Source organism: Spea bombifrons, chromosome 11 (assembly GCF_027358695.1).
Source record: "Spea bombifrons isolate aSpeBom1 chromosome 11, aSpeBom1.2.pri, whole genome shotgun sequence".
Lineage (NCBI taxonomy): Eukaryota > Metazoa > Chordata > Amphibia > Anura > Pelobatidae > Spea > Spea bombifrons.
Window position 1 is genome coordinate 27,375,628 of NC_071097.1, and position 19,270 is coordinate 27,394,897.

Consider the following 19,270-nt stretch of genomic DNA (forward strand, 5'->3'; position numbering starts at 1 on the left):
AGCACCTGTCCTCGTAGAGCCCTTGGCGCGTCATTATTTAAAGATCGCACAGGGATGTCAGCCGTGACGTACTGATGGCCAAAGCACCGATCGGGAGGCTTTGATGCCATGAGATCACCGGACAGCGTGAAGGTGTCGGCTTTGAGACTGCGTGATGCTGAGATTTTACCCCCTTCGTTCTGAGATTAGAAAGAAAACTCTGGAAGCTCCCAGCTGTGCCAATTAGCAAATAATGTTTAAGCGGCACAAATATTCTTAATCCATTTGGTTTAGCGTCTAGATCTGTGATGCAATAACTTTTAAATTGCAAACTAGGAGACGGCGTTAGTTACTAATATACTGATTGGCTGGGGAATTTAACCATTCCCATACTCGTAATAATAATACTAGTGGCATCAGTGAAGCAGCTCTAGTTAATGTTATCTTGATGTTTGCTTATTAATGGGGAAGTCCCATCATTTGTATTATCAGATTAAATTGTGTTTTCCAAAATATTTCAACAGGTTCTATTTTCATAGTGTTTTCAGGCAGATGCATATTAGCCTTTTGTATGTGTTCTCAGCCTTTTATTTTAGCCCAGTCTCCTAGACCAGGTGGCTTTGGAGCAGTTGTAGAACTACATCTCCCATACTCCTCTGTCAGCCTCTTAGCTGAAAAGGCATTATGGGAGATGTAGTCCTGCAACAGGTGGGGGCCTCATTTGGAGACCCCTATCTTGATTACCCTGCTAGACATTCTGACCAATTAAAGGCTGTGAAGGAATGGACTTCATTAGCATTGCCATAAAGCATCAACTCAGTATGGTGACTGTGCAGCGAAAATCACCCAAAATATCGCAACTAACAACAATGGCCGCCTTCAGGTCTGCTGATAAAGGGAATTTACTAGTACAAGATGAAATAAAACTAAGTTTTTATCAATGCTGACCTACATTACTGTAGGTTCTCGGTTCTCATACACTCCAATCGGTCCTGATTTTCTGTCACTCCTTAGATGAGCTCAGACAGAGCCACGTGTCTCTCAGGTAATTTACATGTCATAACTTGTACTCGTGTGTGGGGATCCCAGGATCCGTCCTCGTTACACCCTTTCTGGGATTAACTCCGTTTCAACCTTCCATGCAGAAGCCCTGAACTTTAATTTAAAAAAAAAGTGACACTTTAATGGAAAATCACTGACATATATATCTCCGTTCATTTACACTTCTAAAAGTCTGTGGAAAATGGGAAAGTGTGCTGAAGCTTTTAAGAGCCGAGCATTGATTGTAAAATTAATGAGAATTTAAAATATGCAGAAGCCTGAAGTCTGGCAGCAGCTGTAAAACGGTGAAACGCAGACTTTGTCCTTGGGAGACGGCAATATGGGATGATGAATCTTCTGTCTCGGGTTATTGTGGTATGGATTCTCATTGTTTTAAATTCTGATTTTAATTTGTTTCCAGACTTGAAGAGGAAATTCTGTTACCGAATCTTTAGATTTAGGTCACACTAAAAACTTTTTGTTTATTCTAGTTTTTGGGATGCCCCCCCCATGCCTCCTCTTCTTATGGTACCCGAGAAGGGTGAAGCCAGAGGAGCAGTAGCCATACCGGAAGCCTCTAGGGCTAATATAGATGTGATAATGAGTAATAACCGGTGGCGTATCCTGGTCTAGGGTGGCAACAGCCCCTCCGCTGCCAAACTGGGGGGTGACAGATCGCCCTTTCGGGCTATCAAACGCCAAGTATACAACTGCTCATTGGGCCGGTTACAGGGGAGATCGTTGATCTCTCCATCTGTTCCATTTATACTCCATTAGAAGGCAATGTCATATCCTGGTGATCCATGTCTTAAAGGCATGGCTTCCCTTCTAATGCTGTGCCGATGCCCACGAAGAGAGGGCGGCTGGAACCGCTGCCCTAGGTATGTAAATACACCTCTGGTAATAACATAAAACATATTTTATATCTTCTGTAGGTCAGTAGTTTGATTTTTGGGTAGCCACCTCACTACTGTATGTCATTTGCAGCAAATTTAAAAATATTATTATATATAAAAATGATGTCCACTGACACAAAGATACCTTAAATTGAATACAAACCCTAAAGCTATATTTGAAGAACTACAAATCTTTTTGTATGGATGTGATTGAGATCTTTGCATTTTTAACCGGTAAATGGACAAGTAATAATCATACCTGGGGACGCGATAGGCAGGGTTACCCACGTGAAGGAGAGGGGCTATCTCTGTATGTGTGTGGGGACAGCTGCGCACATGGAGGGAGATAGCCCCAAACACCTTATGGGGGGTTGGAGTATAGGGCAGGGAGTGGGCTCCCACAACACAGAGATTGTGCCCCAAGAGCCAGAGAAGCAACATTTCACCTGGAGTCTCCGGGCAAAACCTGGAGAGCTCCGATGTATGGTAATAAATTAGCACAGTAAGCGTACGATGTAGAAAATGGAAATGCTGGCACAGTGGTAATCCGGTGTTATACAGCAGACAACTACAATAGTCGTGATCCTTCGTTAGACGTCTGCCATCCACGCTGAAGCCAATTTAGAGAGACCGCATTATCTAATGAATGGTCATTGGAACTAAGAACTAACTCTGTAAATGCTTACAATGTTTGCCAAGGATGTTTAAATGTTAAGTACATACCCCGGAATCTGTATTTGACCTCCCATATGTATTTTGGACCACAGTTACCATTCATTAACATATCTTTGTGAACAAGGCTGGAACACAAATCTAATGGAAATATGCTTTTAAACACAAATGCAGGGAAAGGTCTTAACCATTGTTCCCTCACTGTCGTACTGTTCGGCAAAATGAGAGGCTTCCCAACCTGTGCGTGTTCCTGACCCACGGTGTACGTGATTTGTTTCGGTTAATGTAAAGAGCTAAGTAGTTGACGGAGATTAATGTATAAACGCTTAAGAGGGACATTGAAGGAGCACTCCGGCCCTATTTTCATGTTGAATGCATATTAAGTCTATATTGGACGCCTTCTTAGTTGCTGGAGGTAGAAAATTAGACTTGTCGTTATTGAACTCCTCCCCTGGCTGCCTCTACTTAAAGCAGGCTGCATACTTAAGTACACTTCTTACGCCAGCTAAGTTGAGCTCATATTCCATTGTTACATTGCTATGCGTTTGTATGTGTGTAGAAGTACAAACGTGTACGGGTTCCTTTAAAAAAAAATCCAGACAAATACCCTGCCCATCCCATCAAACTGACCTTCCCTTCAGTGCTATATAATCACTTAGATAACAAGTCGAAGGTGATATGAGACCACAGAGAATACTGACCTATTTTAATGGAATGGCTTCTTCCCCTGTTACTTTGCTTCTTAGGGTCCGGCTTCAGCTCTTCTTTATTTTAACCCTTGAAAAAGCACACTGCAGCAGATTGTTTAATCTTTACTGAGGTCAGCCATCTATTTTTAGTTAAAAGCCATAAATGTTGTGCATCCTACAATAAAAATAGCTCCCTGTATTTCTTTTGTTCATTTTAATTGAGCGACCACATCACACTTTATGTCTGCTCTTAAAATGTTATTCTGTGTACAGAAAATTACAGGTATGTTTAACCCCTTAGGGACAATGGGCGGTCCATAAACCCATTGAAAACAATGCATTTTGAGCCCGTACATGTACAGGCTTTGTCATTAAGGGGTTAAATACAAATGATAATGCTGTATTATCAATAAGCAAACAAATCATTCTAAAATGACCACATTCTAAAGGGGACAGAGCCTCAAATTTTAAGACGGATTTTCAGGTGGGATTGGGTTTTATACAAATTGTAGTAGTGCTAGTTTAGTTTCAATTGAGGGATATTTAATAACTATACATTTTATTATTATTATTGTTACAGGATGAGGTCCTCTTAAAAAAAAAAAAAAAAAAAAAAAAAGTTGGAAGTATAAAATAGTTTTATTGTGTAAGGGTGGGTTTTGAATTTGCTCTCCCGAAATGTTAATGTCCCACAAGTATGAAAAAGAGTGGATCAAATAAAAAGTAGTGCATGACATTTAATTCTGTTAATAATTTGATGACTTTTCACGTGGCAGATGTAGTGATAATGTGCACTTCAGCCCTCGTTCAGCCTTTTTTCACAGCGTTTATTGTCCCCGGTAAACCCTATTGTTGTGAGATTAGGCAACCACATGACCATCTCTACAGTCACAATAACCTCACTCCTGTTGCTTTCTGTTCATAGTCAATCAGGATCCAGACACGTGGAACAGGGAGCTAGCGGCATAATCTTTGCTTAATCTTTCCAGAAAACAGCCGTCACAGTGCAAAGAAAGAAGCGAAACAATGAATTTCCACTTACTTTTTGCATTCTTTTAACAGAGCTGACCTTGTTTCTCAACTCTTAACACTTTTTGTCGAATTGGATTTCTAACAGGGTGACGCAACAAGAATCATTCTGATTAATGTAACAACTTTACTCAACTAATGCGGAGAGGACCTCTTTGAATGCTGACATTTCCATTGGGAAACTTCATGGGAAGCTTCCCATCAGGTGTCCGGTGATGGCCCTACTACAAGAAAATCACGAGACGGATGGGGGTTCTTTGACTGTTTCTTCTGAAAAATGCTGTTATCTAGATGGGTCGGATACGAGCGACGTGGAGGGAGGCTTGCTTGACGATTTGGAATTAAATCCATTTGATGGTTTACCATATTCATCCCGTTATTACGAACTTCTCAAACAAAGAGAAAACCTTCCCATTTGGAAGACTAAGTATGCCTTCATGGAGAGTTTACTTCACAATCAAGTTGTCGTCGTGTCAGCTGGAGGTAAAAGTGGAAAGAGCTCACAAGTGAGTATGCTCCTTTTTATACGATGTTTTATCTTGTATTTCGCTTTATAGATTTTACCAATCCATGAATGTTTTGGGGCTAGAAATTTAATTTCTGGGCTTTTACAAATATACATTTATAGAGTTCAAACCGTTCCTCTAAAAAATCTTTTTTTATGACTTCCTTGATCTTTGTATTAAACTATATTTGTCACTCTCTCAAATCGTTTTACATTTAATTGCGGTAAATGAACCCATGTGGTGATGGTTACAGACAAGCAAATATATTGTGTATCAGAAACTCGCCTTATGTGTATGTGATGGAGGCAGCCATCTTAACTTCCTGTTTGCAGGACCTGCATGATTTCCTCCTCGCTACACTCCCCGCTACACTTTCATTCGGAATACAGATTCTGTTAGGGATTTTTGGTGCATTATGATCGGAATAAAAAAAATTAGGCTGTTTTGTACTTGGTAGAGTTTAATACGGGACAAATAGCTTTGGTCGTCGGTGGGATTGCTTATCACATCTGAGATTTAATCTATATCCAACCATAGCTTTCGAAGCGTGCGTGTAATTATCATTTTTGTAAGGATTATATATTATAAAGTTCTATATATCAGATATTCAGGAACACTCCGGAATAGGGACTTCCGCTGGGGCCGGTTGTAGAGCGTTACCTGTTCGTGGTTCAGCTAGACTCGTACTCCACTAAATACAGACTACTAGATTCATTTGTAACGTTGTCTTTGTGACTATTTAGCAACCAACTGGATTTAATAAATCATTTTGCAAGTTTACAATGTGTCAAACGGCATACGTGCCTGATACAAAGTGACAGGTAAACAGATCTGCTTTAGGAATATAAACAAGCGCCATGTAGTGAGCTTATATAGGGGAGAGGAACGTCTGTCCGTACAGGCAGGGATGTGTCCATACAAGCTTGTGTCTGATTGAAAGCACTACCAATGCCTGTTATAAATCATCAATGTCGTTCTATTATTGCTAGAGGGGACGTGCTGTTTCATAGGTTCCTTTCCTCAACCTGATTGGTCGACATCTGGTTATTTCATCGTGGTCTGGCAGGGGCTATGACATCATTGAACAGGAATGTATAAATTTGCTAGGAATCTGGTTAGCAAACTTTCCAACTTTCAGCTAATTAAAGGTGGTTATTGGATTTGCGTGTATAATGGGTCTTAGTTGTGTTTGGTCTAAAGATGATACCTCACTAGAGCAAAGTTCGGCCACATGTTGGGAAAAATCCGATAACTTATTTTCATCAGTTGAACTCTCTTAGCTACTGATTATAAGCTTGTCAGGACTAGCTTCCTCCAAAGGGAGATGCAGGAATAATCACACAACGTGACCGCTGGGTTTTTTTTGGGGGCCTTTTGGTGAAGATCCCTTGTAGTGTCCATTCTGGGAGTGTGGTTGGACGGTTGGTTGAAGGCTTGGAGGCAGGAATGGCTTCACTTGTTACAACATGTGGTGAGACAGTTTTGCACTATGGGGCACACAATAACATCATAGAAAAGACCACAGATCCTTCAACCCAACATATTCTTTTCACCTGTCCTTTTGGTTGGCAGGTGCAGAAACTTTTAAACTAGCCAGCGACTGCCGCACTTTCCGCATTGCACAGCACTTTCATATATATGTGTGTGATGCTGTTTTTTTGTTTTGTATTTTTTGTTGTTGCCACATCAACGTTTTTATTTAGTGAACACACAACAGAGCTTTTAAAGGGAAAAGCATTTGGCTCGGCTTTGCTTAATGCATATGACCGCATGTTAAATCCCTGCCCAAACCAGCTTAACACCAGCGATATACAGTGAGGAAAGAGTTACATGTCATAGAAGTCTATTTGCATAAGCCTTACATCAATATTTCCTAACACACAGAATGTTAAACAAAAAACACTATAATTTAAAGGTAAGATCATAGGATTATAGTTGACTATGTGCTGTATATGTGCATCTTGGGTATCGCTGCCTCAAGGTACAATCTCTGTCTAGAGGGTCAGGTTTTATTTATTTGTGACTCCATTTGCTTACCAGGAAGACAGAGGTGGATTATATATACGGTGAAGGAATTTAAACATATATTGGATATTAAAGCTACCCTGATTATGGGACCGGACCAAGGACTGACTGAGGTTCGAGTTCTTACATTAGGGAAAAATTGGCTGTATGAGTCAAATGGTTCTTATCTAATGTGAAATTCTATGTGATACTTTGACATACAAAGTTAGGCAGCTAAGTCAGCTGTACCGTAAAACTAAGATCCGTAACAACGATAAGATAAAAGAAAAACCTGAATCGTGAGACATTTGTGTGTGCTGTATATCCAAATGGAAAAAATCTATTTACTTGCAATCCCTTTTACAACAAACTTATTTTTTCTGCCGTTCACCCCAAAAAGTCTACGGGTTCCTTTTTGCAGAGGGTGAAGCAGATTTGCTAGCAGATGCGAAGTTCTCGTGTTCTGAAGGTCTTAGCCTCGAGCATACATGTGCAAACTACAAAGATGGCTGCCCGGTAACCAACACACGCTAAGAATCAAAAAGCAAAATGTTTAATGGCACTACAGAATCGGCCGGCACCCTATAAATGAAATGTAATAGTACCATATTTACAGTAGATTTTATAACTAGACTTAACTTTTAAGGAGAGTACAATGGACTATGATGTTTTGACAGTTCTTTGTATTTTAATATTTGATCTATGAGATTCCCTTAAAAAAATAAAAAGAATACAAAGGGACAATTTCAAAGAATATAGTAAAATGACTATATATATATATATATATATATATATATATATATATAATGTATGTGTATGTATGTATTTTTATAAAAACATTGGATTAACTGATTGGTTATTGAGAAGCATAAATAATGGTAGAAATATATAACATTCTCCCACCTGTCCACTGCACTGATATAAAGAATAAATAGTAACAGTCATTTGTTTTAATTAAAATACATTTTTGGATAATCAAACTAGAAGACCACTCAGACGTGGCTAACCACGTTTTATAACTTGTTTTCAGGTAGAACGTACTCTATAAACTCTGATTCTAATAGGTTTCTCGCTCTGTGTGATATTGAGAACTGTTCAGCTTCACTTCTCGCTCACACAGCATGAGATGACATCTCGTATCTGTAGAAGACGCGGTCTTCCCAGCATCTACAGCTAGCGTACTGAGTTTGATTATGTTGCTGTATTTTTGGCTTATCGTAGAGTTCCTGCGACATTCAGCCTCTACATTCCCTACCTCGTTACGTCAGACTCTCCCAATTTATTCTTACTTTAAACTCTTACTAAAAACCTACCCATTCAGAGAGCATGCCATGCAACCCAAGAGCGTTCAACTCTCGACCTCAAGGACAGCAAATGGGCCTGGAGTTATGCTTGCTGAAAACATTGAGTTTAATGAATGTTTAATTGGATTCTTGTGCTTAAGTAGGGGTATCCAATAATGTGGCCTGTTTGAGGTCCCCAAGCCTTTGGGTAGTGAACCCTTAACCTGTATACCTACAACCTAGATTGTGCAAGAAACTATCTGCCTCTAACCTCCACATGACCTTCTTTGCAATCAAACCATCCTCGCCCAAGCAATCGCTCACGTTCTGTTTCTTGACATTTGGACCTCACGAGAGCAGGTCCTTCTTCTCTTTCTGTGCCAGTTTGTCCTAACCTAACGTCTTCATGTCATTCTTAACCCCCCCCCACTGTAATAGTTCTTTGGTAATTAGTATTTAGATTTCATAACTAGACATAAAATACTTTAAAGGAAACCCCAGTGGGCCATTGTATTAAGACAGCTCTTTGTACATGTTTGATTTAATGCTAGCAGAATGATCTGTAGGCTTCCCTGGTGGCGCTGCTCCAGACTGGTTGAGCCGGCACATGGACGTGGTCCTTATTAAAATAATATCGAGAAATATGATTTCCACAGTCATATTTTTTTTGTGAAGATAATATTTTCGTTCATGAACAGAGAGGCTAGATCAGTACTTGGTAGCATACAAGTTGCTGTTTTTTTAACAGCAGTAGGACCAGAAACTTACAATATTGTGAGACACTTACTTTATGCTGACACAAAGCGTGGCAACATGGCATACTTGGAAAAGGTCTTTAGAAGACGGACAACAAGCTAGGGTTAAACAAGTGTTAAGAAGAATTTCAAAGTAGATATTCAGCAACCATTGTCAGTGTGTGACGAAGAAGAATAGTTAAGGTGCTTATCTGTCTATTGTATAGAAAATCAAACAGATTCTGTGGAAGTTGAAATTGAAGGACAAACAGTAGTTTGGACTTAGATATAGGCGCCCCTTGTATTTGTAATGAACCTTAAGCAATAGTAGAAACATAAACTTCCACACTGTTGAAGTCTTAACACACACACCTACACCTCCAGAATTATTAAGACGAAACCACTTGGTTGTGATCAGGTACAAGTTAAACCCAAACAAGTATAAGAAGGTCTTGCTATATATCCTGGAACAAGGTGGACCCCCTTCCGTGGAAGAATACTAGATATGACAGATATAAATATTGCCCATCACGGCATGGAAAGGTCCTCACAATGTACTTGTGTACAGGCAAGCCGGCAAAGCTGAGGATCCACCATAAGGAGATGCTGCTAAGCAGGAAGTGGAGTTACCCACCATATAAAAAACACTATAACACTTTAATTGATCTTAATATAGGGAAAAAACTAACAATATAAGTTATTTGTCATGTAGAAATATTGTTATTAGTATTTTTCCTTTGTCAAAATGTTTCGCCCAAATCCCCATTTTGGCTTTAAAGCTTCTAAAGAAGATATACGAAGGGTCAAGGGTCTAATTTGGCCATCCCTGGGGCCTATTTACCTAAGGAAGGGTTTGGATCAACTCTTTATCGTAAAATTTAACCTTTGGTCTCCGATTTCATTGTTACGCGTTGCCCATCATCAATTCTCTGTGTAAAATGTATCAGAATCTTATTAAAAGTCGAACCGCATACTAGAAGTTTCTGTAGTATCCATGGAACTTCCGTAGATCTGGCACACTGTTGGGCCTTTCTATATTTGAGTTTAATTGTGGCAAAGCAGTCCGAAAGTGATGTTCGATCCATCAAGGAATAAAGCAATGTAAATAGATTTATAGATTAATAGATTTTGCTGAATTACACAACTTCAAATTCCACTTTTAGATTTACACGTAATCAGTATTTTACCCTGTGAACAGACCGTCACCATGCCAGCATCAACGCAGTACCGTGAAAATGCATGCTTGTCCAAATATTAATATTATCAAAGCTAATCTTGAAAGCAAAGTCAGTAATCCCGCCGCGCTTGTCGTTGTTCCTGTGTGTTTATACCGACGCTGGCTTCGGTGTGTATTTGTGCAGTACGCGGTTATATTTGCACACATTGTGCTGTTTCGAGTAATCTGCATATAATACAAAATCCAGTTGTTTCTCTGAATGCTAATATCTGGAGTCTCTGTTAACCGGTTCACTGCCTGGCACCATACGATAAAAATGAACAAGGAATCGAGGAAATAATTTTAATTCTGAAATCCCACCTTTAGTATCCTGCGTTAGCACTTATAGATTAATCGTCACATCTGGAAAGACCAGAAATAAGATAAGCATACAGTATATTATTAACAATGTTGTCTATATTTTTGTTGTGTGGCCACGTTAACCTTCTCCAGCAGCCAACATAAACCCAAGCTGGTTCTGGTACAATTTATTTTGCTATATCCTCTACCCAAAAATCTTTTTTTTTTTTTTTTTTTTTATTGACTAATGTATCTTTAGCGGAAAGCCTTCTTCCATTACAGCCCGTTGTTAGGAACCCTGTAGAGTGTAGACGGGTCAGACATGGCAAAAATCAGCCTTAAACCCATATGAAAACTTCACAGTGGTCATTTGGCAAACTCTAGAAACCGGCCTCTCGTAGTGGGAGGCAGAGTCTGGATCTAAGGAGTATTCAACTTTGGCACTAAGTTACTAAGAGTGAATAATGTCTTTTATTTTGTAGAAAATCCACTTTTTTCCACCCCGTTATCTGGCAGCAGTTAAGGTTGTTGTATAATTCCAGTGGTAGAGAGGTGCCTTGGAATTGCATTAGCCTTCTTCTCATCCCGTGCCTGTTCTGTCACTTTATTTTGTTCGTTTTACCTCCCAGGGCTCCGGGAGAGAATGTTTCAGGGTCTGCTCCTGAGATCATGTCTGTCTGTTCTCTGGCCATGTAATATATTCCTGGCCCAGCCATCTGCTGTGACCAGCCAGTTAATATTCCTTTATTCCGCCGTTCAGTTGTCGGTGACCAGTCACATAGAATGGAACAACTGTTCCAGTAGCAGCTACAATAATTAACTCTTAGCGATGGAACTCAATACAGCGCTGAAAGGCGTAACATAGCTTCTGAACTATTTAAATGCTCCCTGCCATAGTTGCTTAAGGATTTGATTTTAAACTTTTGTGTTTTGGGCGAAATTTAATTAGGAAGACCTGCTGATAAGTAAACAACTACTAACGATTTATGTTCATGCATTTCAGATTCCTCAATGGTGTGCGGAATTCTGCCTGTCGGCGGACTATCGGCATGGGACCGTGGTCTGCACACAGGCGCAAAAGCAGACGGCCGTTTGGCTGGCCATGAGAGTTGCGGACGAAATGGATGTCAATATCGGGCATGAAGTCGGTTACGTTGTGCCTTTTGAGAGCTGTTGTACAAACGAGACGATATTAAGGTTAGTGGGCATCTGTGATTAATCCCTGTGACCCTCTACAGCTGTCGGTTCCCGATCGGCCCGAAGAAAGGCAGCTGCCGTGTCCTCAGCAAATCACTCAGACATAACGGCACTAAACGGCTGACAAAAGCGTTGGGAAAAGGCCTGTATCCGGAGCAGGGGGCGGCCAAAAGCGGCTTTCTGGTTCGCAGAGCGAATAAAAAAAAGTCCTCAACCCCTTTCCCTGGAAAAAGAATAGTTCTACATTTACGATATGTTTTAATCTTCCAATATATGTATTTTGCCACCTTACATTTAAAAACACAAAAGTACCATGTGCCTATATATAAATTCACCAAAATAAAGGAAATTGATGGGGTTTTTTTTATTTTGTCCATTAAAATAACATAAAATGGATAAGAAATACAGCACGTTCTGCTCACTAATCCAAGTTTACTCATAAAAGGCTAATTTAGCGTTAGAAACTCTTTTTATTTATCTGTTTTCATGGAAAGTGACCCCAAAGTTTTAAATGGTAGTGTGCACGTGTGTATGTGTGTGCGCGTGTGTGTGTGTGTATATATGTGTGTGCGCGTGTTTACGTATGTGTGTTTATGATAGATAGAACCATCATAGTACAAAGGAAAATTATATATTTTACGTTTTGCTATAAAATATATAATTTTTATTTGTATTTGACACCTCCCTCTCTGTGGCCTCCTAACGCTCATTCAATTTCTCTTACTTCTGCATAGAACTAATGCATAATAAAATGAATGTATGTAATTTTCAGCGTAGCGATAAAACTACACCATTAAAATTTGGATTAAAGTTAAACACTTTGTAAGAAACCAATTATGTTAAAAGTTCGAGTTCCATCTCATTAAGCGGAGATACATTTAGCTGTTTTGAATTACTAAGATATAACCTCATTATTCTACCCTTTATTGACATTATTGTATTGCCTCGTCTCTTCTTCCTCCGGTATGCCTTGACTTTGGCTTTTATTTAAAAAAAATAAATGTCATCGCACAAAGGAAAAACAAAGGTCTCCTGATCATTGTGACACAAGGTTGTGTTAGTTTTGTCCTTTTATGTTCTGTGACAACACGTTGTAAAATTGTGAAACCTTTACAGACAAATAAGCGGAGATAACGAGTTATTTAACATTTCTGTTAAAGGAAAGGCCACGAGGGAACAGGATTTATTATATAGTGCTGTCACGGTACAAAGTCCTGGAAGTCTAGAGCATTGCAAATTACTTTTATACATACTTATAAAGGTGTAATATACTACAGGCTTCATCGCAGTAAAATAAAACCTCTATGTGGTTTACCTAAATACAAAGCTTGAATTAGCCCAAACGGATGTAAAATCAATTTTATCTACACTTGGGATAAATCTTTCTATACGGCTGTAGTCTGGATTGAACGCAACCCAAGTTGTATAACCTTTGTACACCAAAGCGGCAATCATTGTATTTATTATCTTACTTTATATGAGGTGGTAAACAGATATATGAACTCCTGTTGTCGGTAAAATATTTAAGTGGTAGCTGTGACGATGGTCACATCCGATTTATTCCTTCTGTTAAATGAGATTCTCCATCTTCCGAAAGCCAAACTAGACATCTTATTTCTCTGGCCCTCAAGACATTATGCAAGTAAGTAGCACGTCGTCTGGCTGTTAAGGGACGCTTATGGTGGAGGTGAGCAAGCCAGCTATGCCACAGCATGAGCAGAGCCAGACCATGAGAGGACGCGCATGATGACCCAGTGATGGTGGAGAAGAAAGCACTTTAGTCGGTGGTGATTCCCATTTGTGCTTCTCCCCTCTCCTTGGAGTCGGTGTCAACGACCGTTACCTTCTAATACATCTGGGGAGTTTTTGAACAAAAAAGAGCATTTCTGGACCAGAGTAAATGTGGAGTAGTCACCATGGAAACAGTTGGACGTTCAACATAACACTATACCCCAGATTTTTCTTTAAATATCTATGGCTTCTACTTGAATTTTGTAAGATTACTCCATAAGTAACCCCTCCAGATGAGCAGAGATAGGTCAGTGTCTGTTTTGTAGACTCGTGCCAATGTACTGGAAAGACAACTTGAGTTGTTTTGGAGACATAAAGATAGTAGTGTGCCTATGAAAAATATTTGTGTTAAATACACTATAATGTATAGACCTGAGCAGCTTGTACGTTTTTGATATACCAACATAGCATGAGTGAGTGAGGGAGACAACATATGCTGGTGGTCCAGAGATTACCCTTCTAGCATTCTAACATTTTAGTTTAAATGTTCAAGTGTATCTCAATCTGTGTAATTTTAATAGATCCAACTGTTTTTTGTTTTTTTTTGTAGGTATTGCACTGACGAGATGTTGCTTCGAGAGATGATGTCCAATCCCCTTTTGTCCTTCTACGGTGTCATAATCATTGATGATGTTTACGAAAGATCAATTTCTACGGATGTGCTACTTGGTTACCTGAAAGATATCTTGCTCTCAAGGCCTGACCTGAAAGTTGTGATAATCTGTTCTCCTGAACTGTCTAGTAAATTAGTTTCACATTATGGAAACGTTCCTCTCATTGAAGCCCGGGACACGTGTTCTGTGGAAGTAGTATATACGTCGGTCATCGAAAAAGATATTTTCCTCTCCGCTTTAAGGCTCATTTTTGAGATACATCATTCTAAAGAGAAAGGAGACATTGTTGCCTTCCTAGCATCAGAACGAGTAAGTGTCTGTCTGCAATTTCCGAATGACCATCAAGAGCTAACATGTTAATTCCAACATAGGAGAAAGTTAAGAGACTTGGTCAACATAGTAGATTATGAACGAGACAGAAGCTGGTTAACTTGTCTTTTGGAAACCAGTTTGTGTGCAATACCCGAAGACAGCAAAGGCGATTAATCTTATTGCTGGGACTTTGGGTAATGAATTACCCATTATCCTGGTAGTGAGATTCATCCATGATGACCAAGAACCTCAAGCTTTGTTCTGGGGATGATGAGAGCCCAGAAGTTTTGGGTATAGTTGCTTAATTTACTTAGACTCTTGTTCTAAAATAATAGGAGGAAGGGCAGTTTGTGTGCACAATTGGGAAACGCCAGCAGAAAAACATTCTCATTAATTTAGCCTACCAATATCTTCCATAGCTATTGCTTTTTGATGGGGGACGGCAGAGATTGCTTTGATCATTAATATTGTTTCTTAGTAAAGAGAGACATGGTTAAGGCTGAGGGAGGGCAGTGATCTGCGTGTTAATGTAGGAAGATGTTGAGTATGAGAGATAAGAGGGCTCCACAAAGCCAATTTGCATTGCAGGGGGGGGGGCAGTAAAGCAAAGTGGTTGGTATATTATGGAAAATAATATAATGCTTTTTCCTGAATTTAAGGAAATCCAAAGGGCCTATGAAATGATCAAACAGGAAGAATTTCAAATAAATCCAGAGGTTGGTGAACTGGTTCCTGTCCCACTGAATCCTTATGAGACTTTTTCAGACTACATACCCTACGAAGGACCGGATCACAGCTTTAAGGACCACAAAAGAAGAGTGGTGTTGACCACAAGTCTGGGCGAGTCTTTGATCTGGATGAATAACATTTCCTTTGTCATCGATGTTGGAGTTGAAAGAAGAAAAGTATGTTCAATATTGTTTATTTCGATCCAGGGATTAATTACGCATTTTGAAAATGGCTTACTTTCATCAGCCCCTCAACCGTAACTCAATATTGTCTCATTTTAAGATCGAGTAATCCTTTCTTTGTGTTAAAAGAGATTTGTTCTAAGAAAAACGCGATAGGAAGCTCCACCATCAGGGCCTTGACTTTAAAACTGAATGATATCTATACTTTATCTTGTTATATTCAATGTTCTGAATTGAAACCAATAGTTTTACTCAGCAATACTTACAGCATGTCTGTCTTTTATTACCCTGGTAGAGGACTGGGGCAAGTAAGAGGTTGTTTCAAGTGGAGATATAATCTGAGAAACATCAGCGTACTCCGCTGTTAATGTGATTACGCGAGTACGAGGGAATGTGAATGACCAATGCTAATTCTATTGAACGGGCCTTAAAATACCTTGGTTAATGGCTCAGTTGTAGGTTAATCATTATTTTTGTTGTCAGCAGATATGCCACGAATCCCTTGACTTATTATAGGTAGATTTTTTTTTTTATGAAGAAAACACAGATCATTTATGCAAGGCCAAATCATCCCTCAGGTGAAAGCCCTTAAGGGCTTAATAATGTTCAGTGGTGGGGTGGAAAGGTGGGCAGAGGGACAATCCCCCCCCCCCCCCGGGATTCTCTGATTAAAGATGGTGATCGGGAATATTTAATCTTTGTTCACCTACAAACGTGTTCATATTCTGGTTGTTAACGTCCGACTAAAACATTTTTCTTCATGATGTCTCATGGTCATTCAGTCGTACGATCCTGATTCAGATGTGATGCTCACAAAATTATCCTAGTCAATGAATGATTCCTTATGGCCATGTGCTTTAATTTAGAACCCAGGCATGCAGGTACAGACTCTTCCAATTCTAGACATGTTGATAAAAATGTCTTAAAGCTCAAACGTAATTTACAGTTTAAAAGAAAGGCTCTTCGCCGTAACGCCCTGTTACTTTCCGTCTTTATCCTTTCTGTTTATCCATCTGACAAGCACAATTGCTTGTGAGATCAGCTTGTAACATCTTCTGGATCATAAAACGGAGCACATCGTGTTAAACCCAATAACTGTAAAACTAATGAGAGCAGCGGATCATTCGGCTACAGTGCACTAATGGTTCATAGACTGCAGCCGTCCCGTTAGCACAGCAGGCGTATTTTTGATGAGGTAGTAGGCCACTGACGGCCAGTTTCTCACAATCAACAATTGGAAGTTTCAGGCTACAGTAAAAGAGAGTATTTACGGACACAATGCCACATAATCAGTAATGGCTTTCTCTCTTCTCACGCTGCTTCATAATAATTCTTACCCATTTCCACACTCTCCCTATAATAATGAACCTTTAGCAAACAATCTTGGAGGAAGCCAAGTTTTTTTGACATACTGATGTGATGGTAAAAGAAAAAAAGTCCTTACAGCCTCTTGGGTTCCGAGGGGCATTTCTGTGTGAAACACAATACAGAGCCTCTAGATTGTTAGCTCATTGAGCAGGGCCCTCCTCAGCTGTAGTTTCTGTATGTCATCTTGTTAAGTTATATACTAACTGTTATGTCCTGTCTACCCTTTGTAAAGCGCTGTGGAATCTAATGGCGCTAAATAAAACAAATAATAATAATTTTAGACCCCTTTTCCATGATTTGACTTGCTAGACTGTTCCGTACACTAACATACTTATGGCATAGATAGGTTGTGGTAGGGTTCAATTCTGAGCCTGCTCGCTAAGGGCATGCGAAGCCTTAAGAGACCGACAGGGGACTTTCTGGCCTAGGAGGTATGTAAGGTCAAGTGCCCCCCCCCCTTCCTAACACACACATACAAACGCTAACACGCTTACCCACAGACTAACACACACTCACTCTAACACACAGATCACATCACTCAATTTGCACAGCGCATGCACCAGTCTTCAGGGCAGCTCACCACGTTACTATCATAGGCTCATGTAGAAGAATTCATAGATACCTCAGTACGGATTCAACCAACTTGAATCTCATGTTATATCAAGGCAGAGTGAATGAGCCCATATAGTAAAAGCCCAATCAAGGTTGGTTTGGCAGAAGTGAGACTTTACTTTTTCAGATGTTTCAAATGTGTTTCATGTATATGGTTGACGTTTCCTTGGCTCTTTCATACAGGGTTCTCATTCATCCTATATGATGATGACTACCAAGGGAAGTCCTTAGAATAGAATGGTAGACACTGAATGTTGTTGCATTAGCTGTTTCTTCATTGTCACTTTTATTTGTAATATTCTGATATTTTTATTTTAAGGGATATAATACCAGAATCCGGACAGAGTCTCTTGTAATGCAACCAATAAGTAAGGTCCAAGCAGAGATGAGGAGGCAGATTCTGGGTGCATGCCCTACAGGTACAGTAACTTGGGGAGAGGAGTGGGATATCATTAAAAGCAGTTTTAGACTTTGAGGGCATAAGCAATTTTTAATGTTTCAAATATGTGTTTGTTTTTTCCTGAACGATTCCAGCTGGGTACGTAAACTGAGTCTTAAAACAATTGTGGCTACTTTAAAAAGTTATTGTCTAGCTTCAGGTGGTCCAACTATACAGAATTATGAGTATTCATCATACAAAAAGCCTAATATAACTTTTACAAGGGCCAAAATACAGAAGGGGGTGAAGTTGGCAATCCTCACCCAGCAATATTTATCATTGTGTGTGTGTGTGTGTGTGTGTGTGTGTGTGTGTGTGTGTGTGTATATATATATATATATATATATATATATATATATATATATTTATTTAATATCCCTAATATTAATAGCCTTTTATCCACCGTTTTTATCTGTTTTCAACTAAACTTTAGGTAATACTGTATCTCAGGGTTCATGGATGCTGTTTGGGACGTTATAATTTTGTCCACTCCATTTTTACGGCATTAAACATTTTTAAACATTATTTTATTTCATGCAGCATAGGTTGTCTCAGCCACTGAATACAATATATTATAATATATTATCTGCCGATAATGGCGTATTATCTTTGGTTGATTCCCGTTTTTCAGGAAAAATATTTCGGTTATACCCAGAAGAGGTTTTTCAGAATAAGATGAAGGTCTCACTGACGCCAAAAGTTGAAGAGTCGAATTTGACTTCGATGGTTCTTTTCCTGAAGAGGATGGACATTGCAGGTCTTGGCCACTGTGATTTTCTCAACAGGCCAGGTACGTTGCGAAGAAGCCCGTTATTTTTAGGATGTTAAATGTTTTTATAAATTCTTTGCATTCCTCAAGATTTTTATATACAGCCTAAAAATGATGTATTTATGAAGCAAGTAAAAGGTTTTCCTAAAAAGAAAGAGTAAGGAAAACAAAAGTTATTTATAAAGTTAGGTTGCCTTTGGAACCTTTCTTACAAATATCTATATAGATTTTATGTAAATGTTTTCCATCAAAACATGAATTAAATAGCAGGTGCGTGTGTAAGAATAGCTATTATTTTGATTCTCTTTTTCACACACGTTGTATTTTGACATCATGCAGGTGATGGCTATATACGGTATATCTGTATGTATAAATGTATAGTGTTAAGTGTTGTGTCACTGATGCAGAATGATGTAAAGATACACAAGTGCTGTTTTGTTTAAAAAAAAAAAAAAAAAGATTTAAAAAAAAGATATTTGCTTTACCTTGATATATAGCTACACCAATCATATTTTTTATTAGTAATATTAAGTCCTGATATAAGATACATTTTGCTGAATCCCAAAACAATTGGGGAGCGAGGGTTACGCAACCGCAATGAAAATAGTTTTTTTTATTATTATAATGGATTACTTGCCTGCCATAGAACTATATATTTTAACTTCTACAGAAGAAGCTTATTGGGGATGTTCCTTCATAATAGACTCCTTCAAACTCTCCTACCTGCTCTTCCTACAGCGAATAGACTCCTCTGAGGCTTATTTTCCTCTCCGGTTCGGCAAATCCCTTCCGTGCCATTAAAAATAAAGTGATAACATTGATTAAAGACAGAGTTTTCTGTTCTCCATAAAGGTGGGCATAGCCTTCTACTTTCCTATTACCCCCTCCATCATCCATAGTTGTTAAAC

At 39.1% G+C, this 19,270-nt stretch overlaps 1 protein-coding gene across 3 annotated transcripts in view; it reads left to right on the plus strand.

Moving 5' to 3' along the window:
• The window catches only part of DHX32 (DEAH-box helicase 32 (putative)), a 30,319-nt gene that overhangs the window by 778 nt on the left and 10,271 nt on the right, over positions 1-19,270 (plus strand). The window contains exons 2-7 of one of the 3 annotated variants that reach the window (XM_053450941.1): positions 4,395-4,812; positions 11,353-11,546; positions 13,888-14,260; positions 14,923-15,168; positions 17,474-17,573; positions 18,225-18,383. In XM_053450941.1, the coding sequence (XP_053306916.1) occupies positions 4,522-4,812; positions 11,353-11,546; positions 13,888-14,260; positions 14,923-15,168; positions 17,474-17,573; positions 18,225-18,383 (1,363 nt within the window). In that variant the 5' untranslated portion in view covers positions 4,395-4,521. Of the gene's footprint in view, positions 1-4,159; positions 4,813-11,352; positions 11,547-13,887; positions 14,261-14,922; positions 15,169-17,473; positions 17,574-18,224; positions 18,384-19,270 lie in introns of those variants that run through there. The other 2 variants (XM_053450940.1, XM_053450942.1) reach the window with 2 other exon arrangements.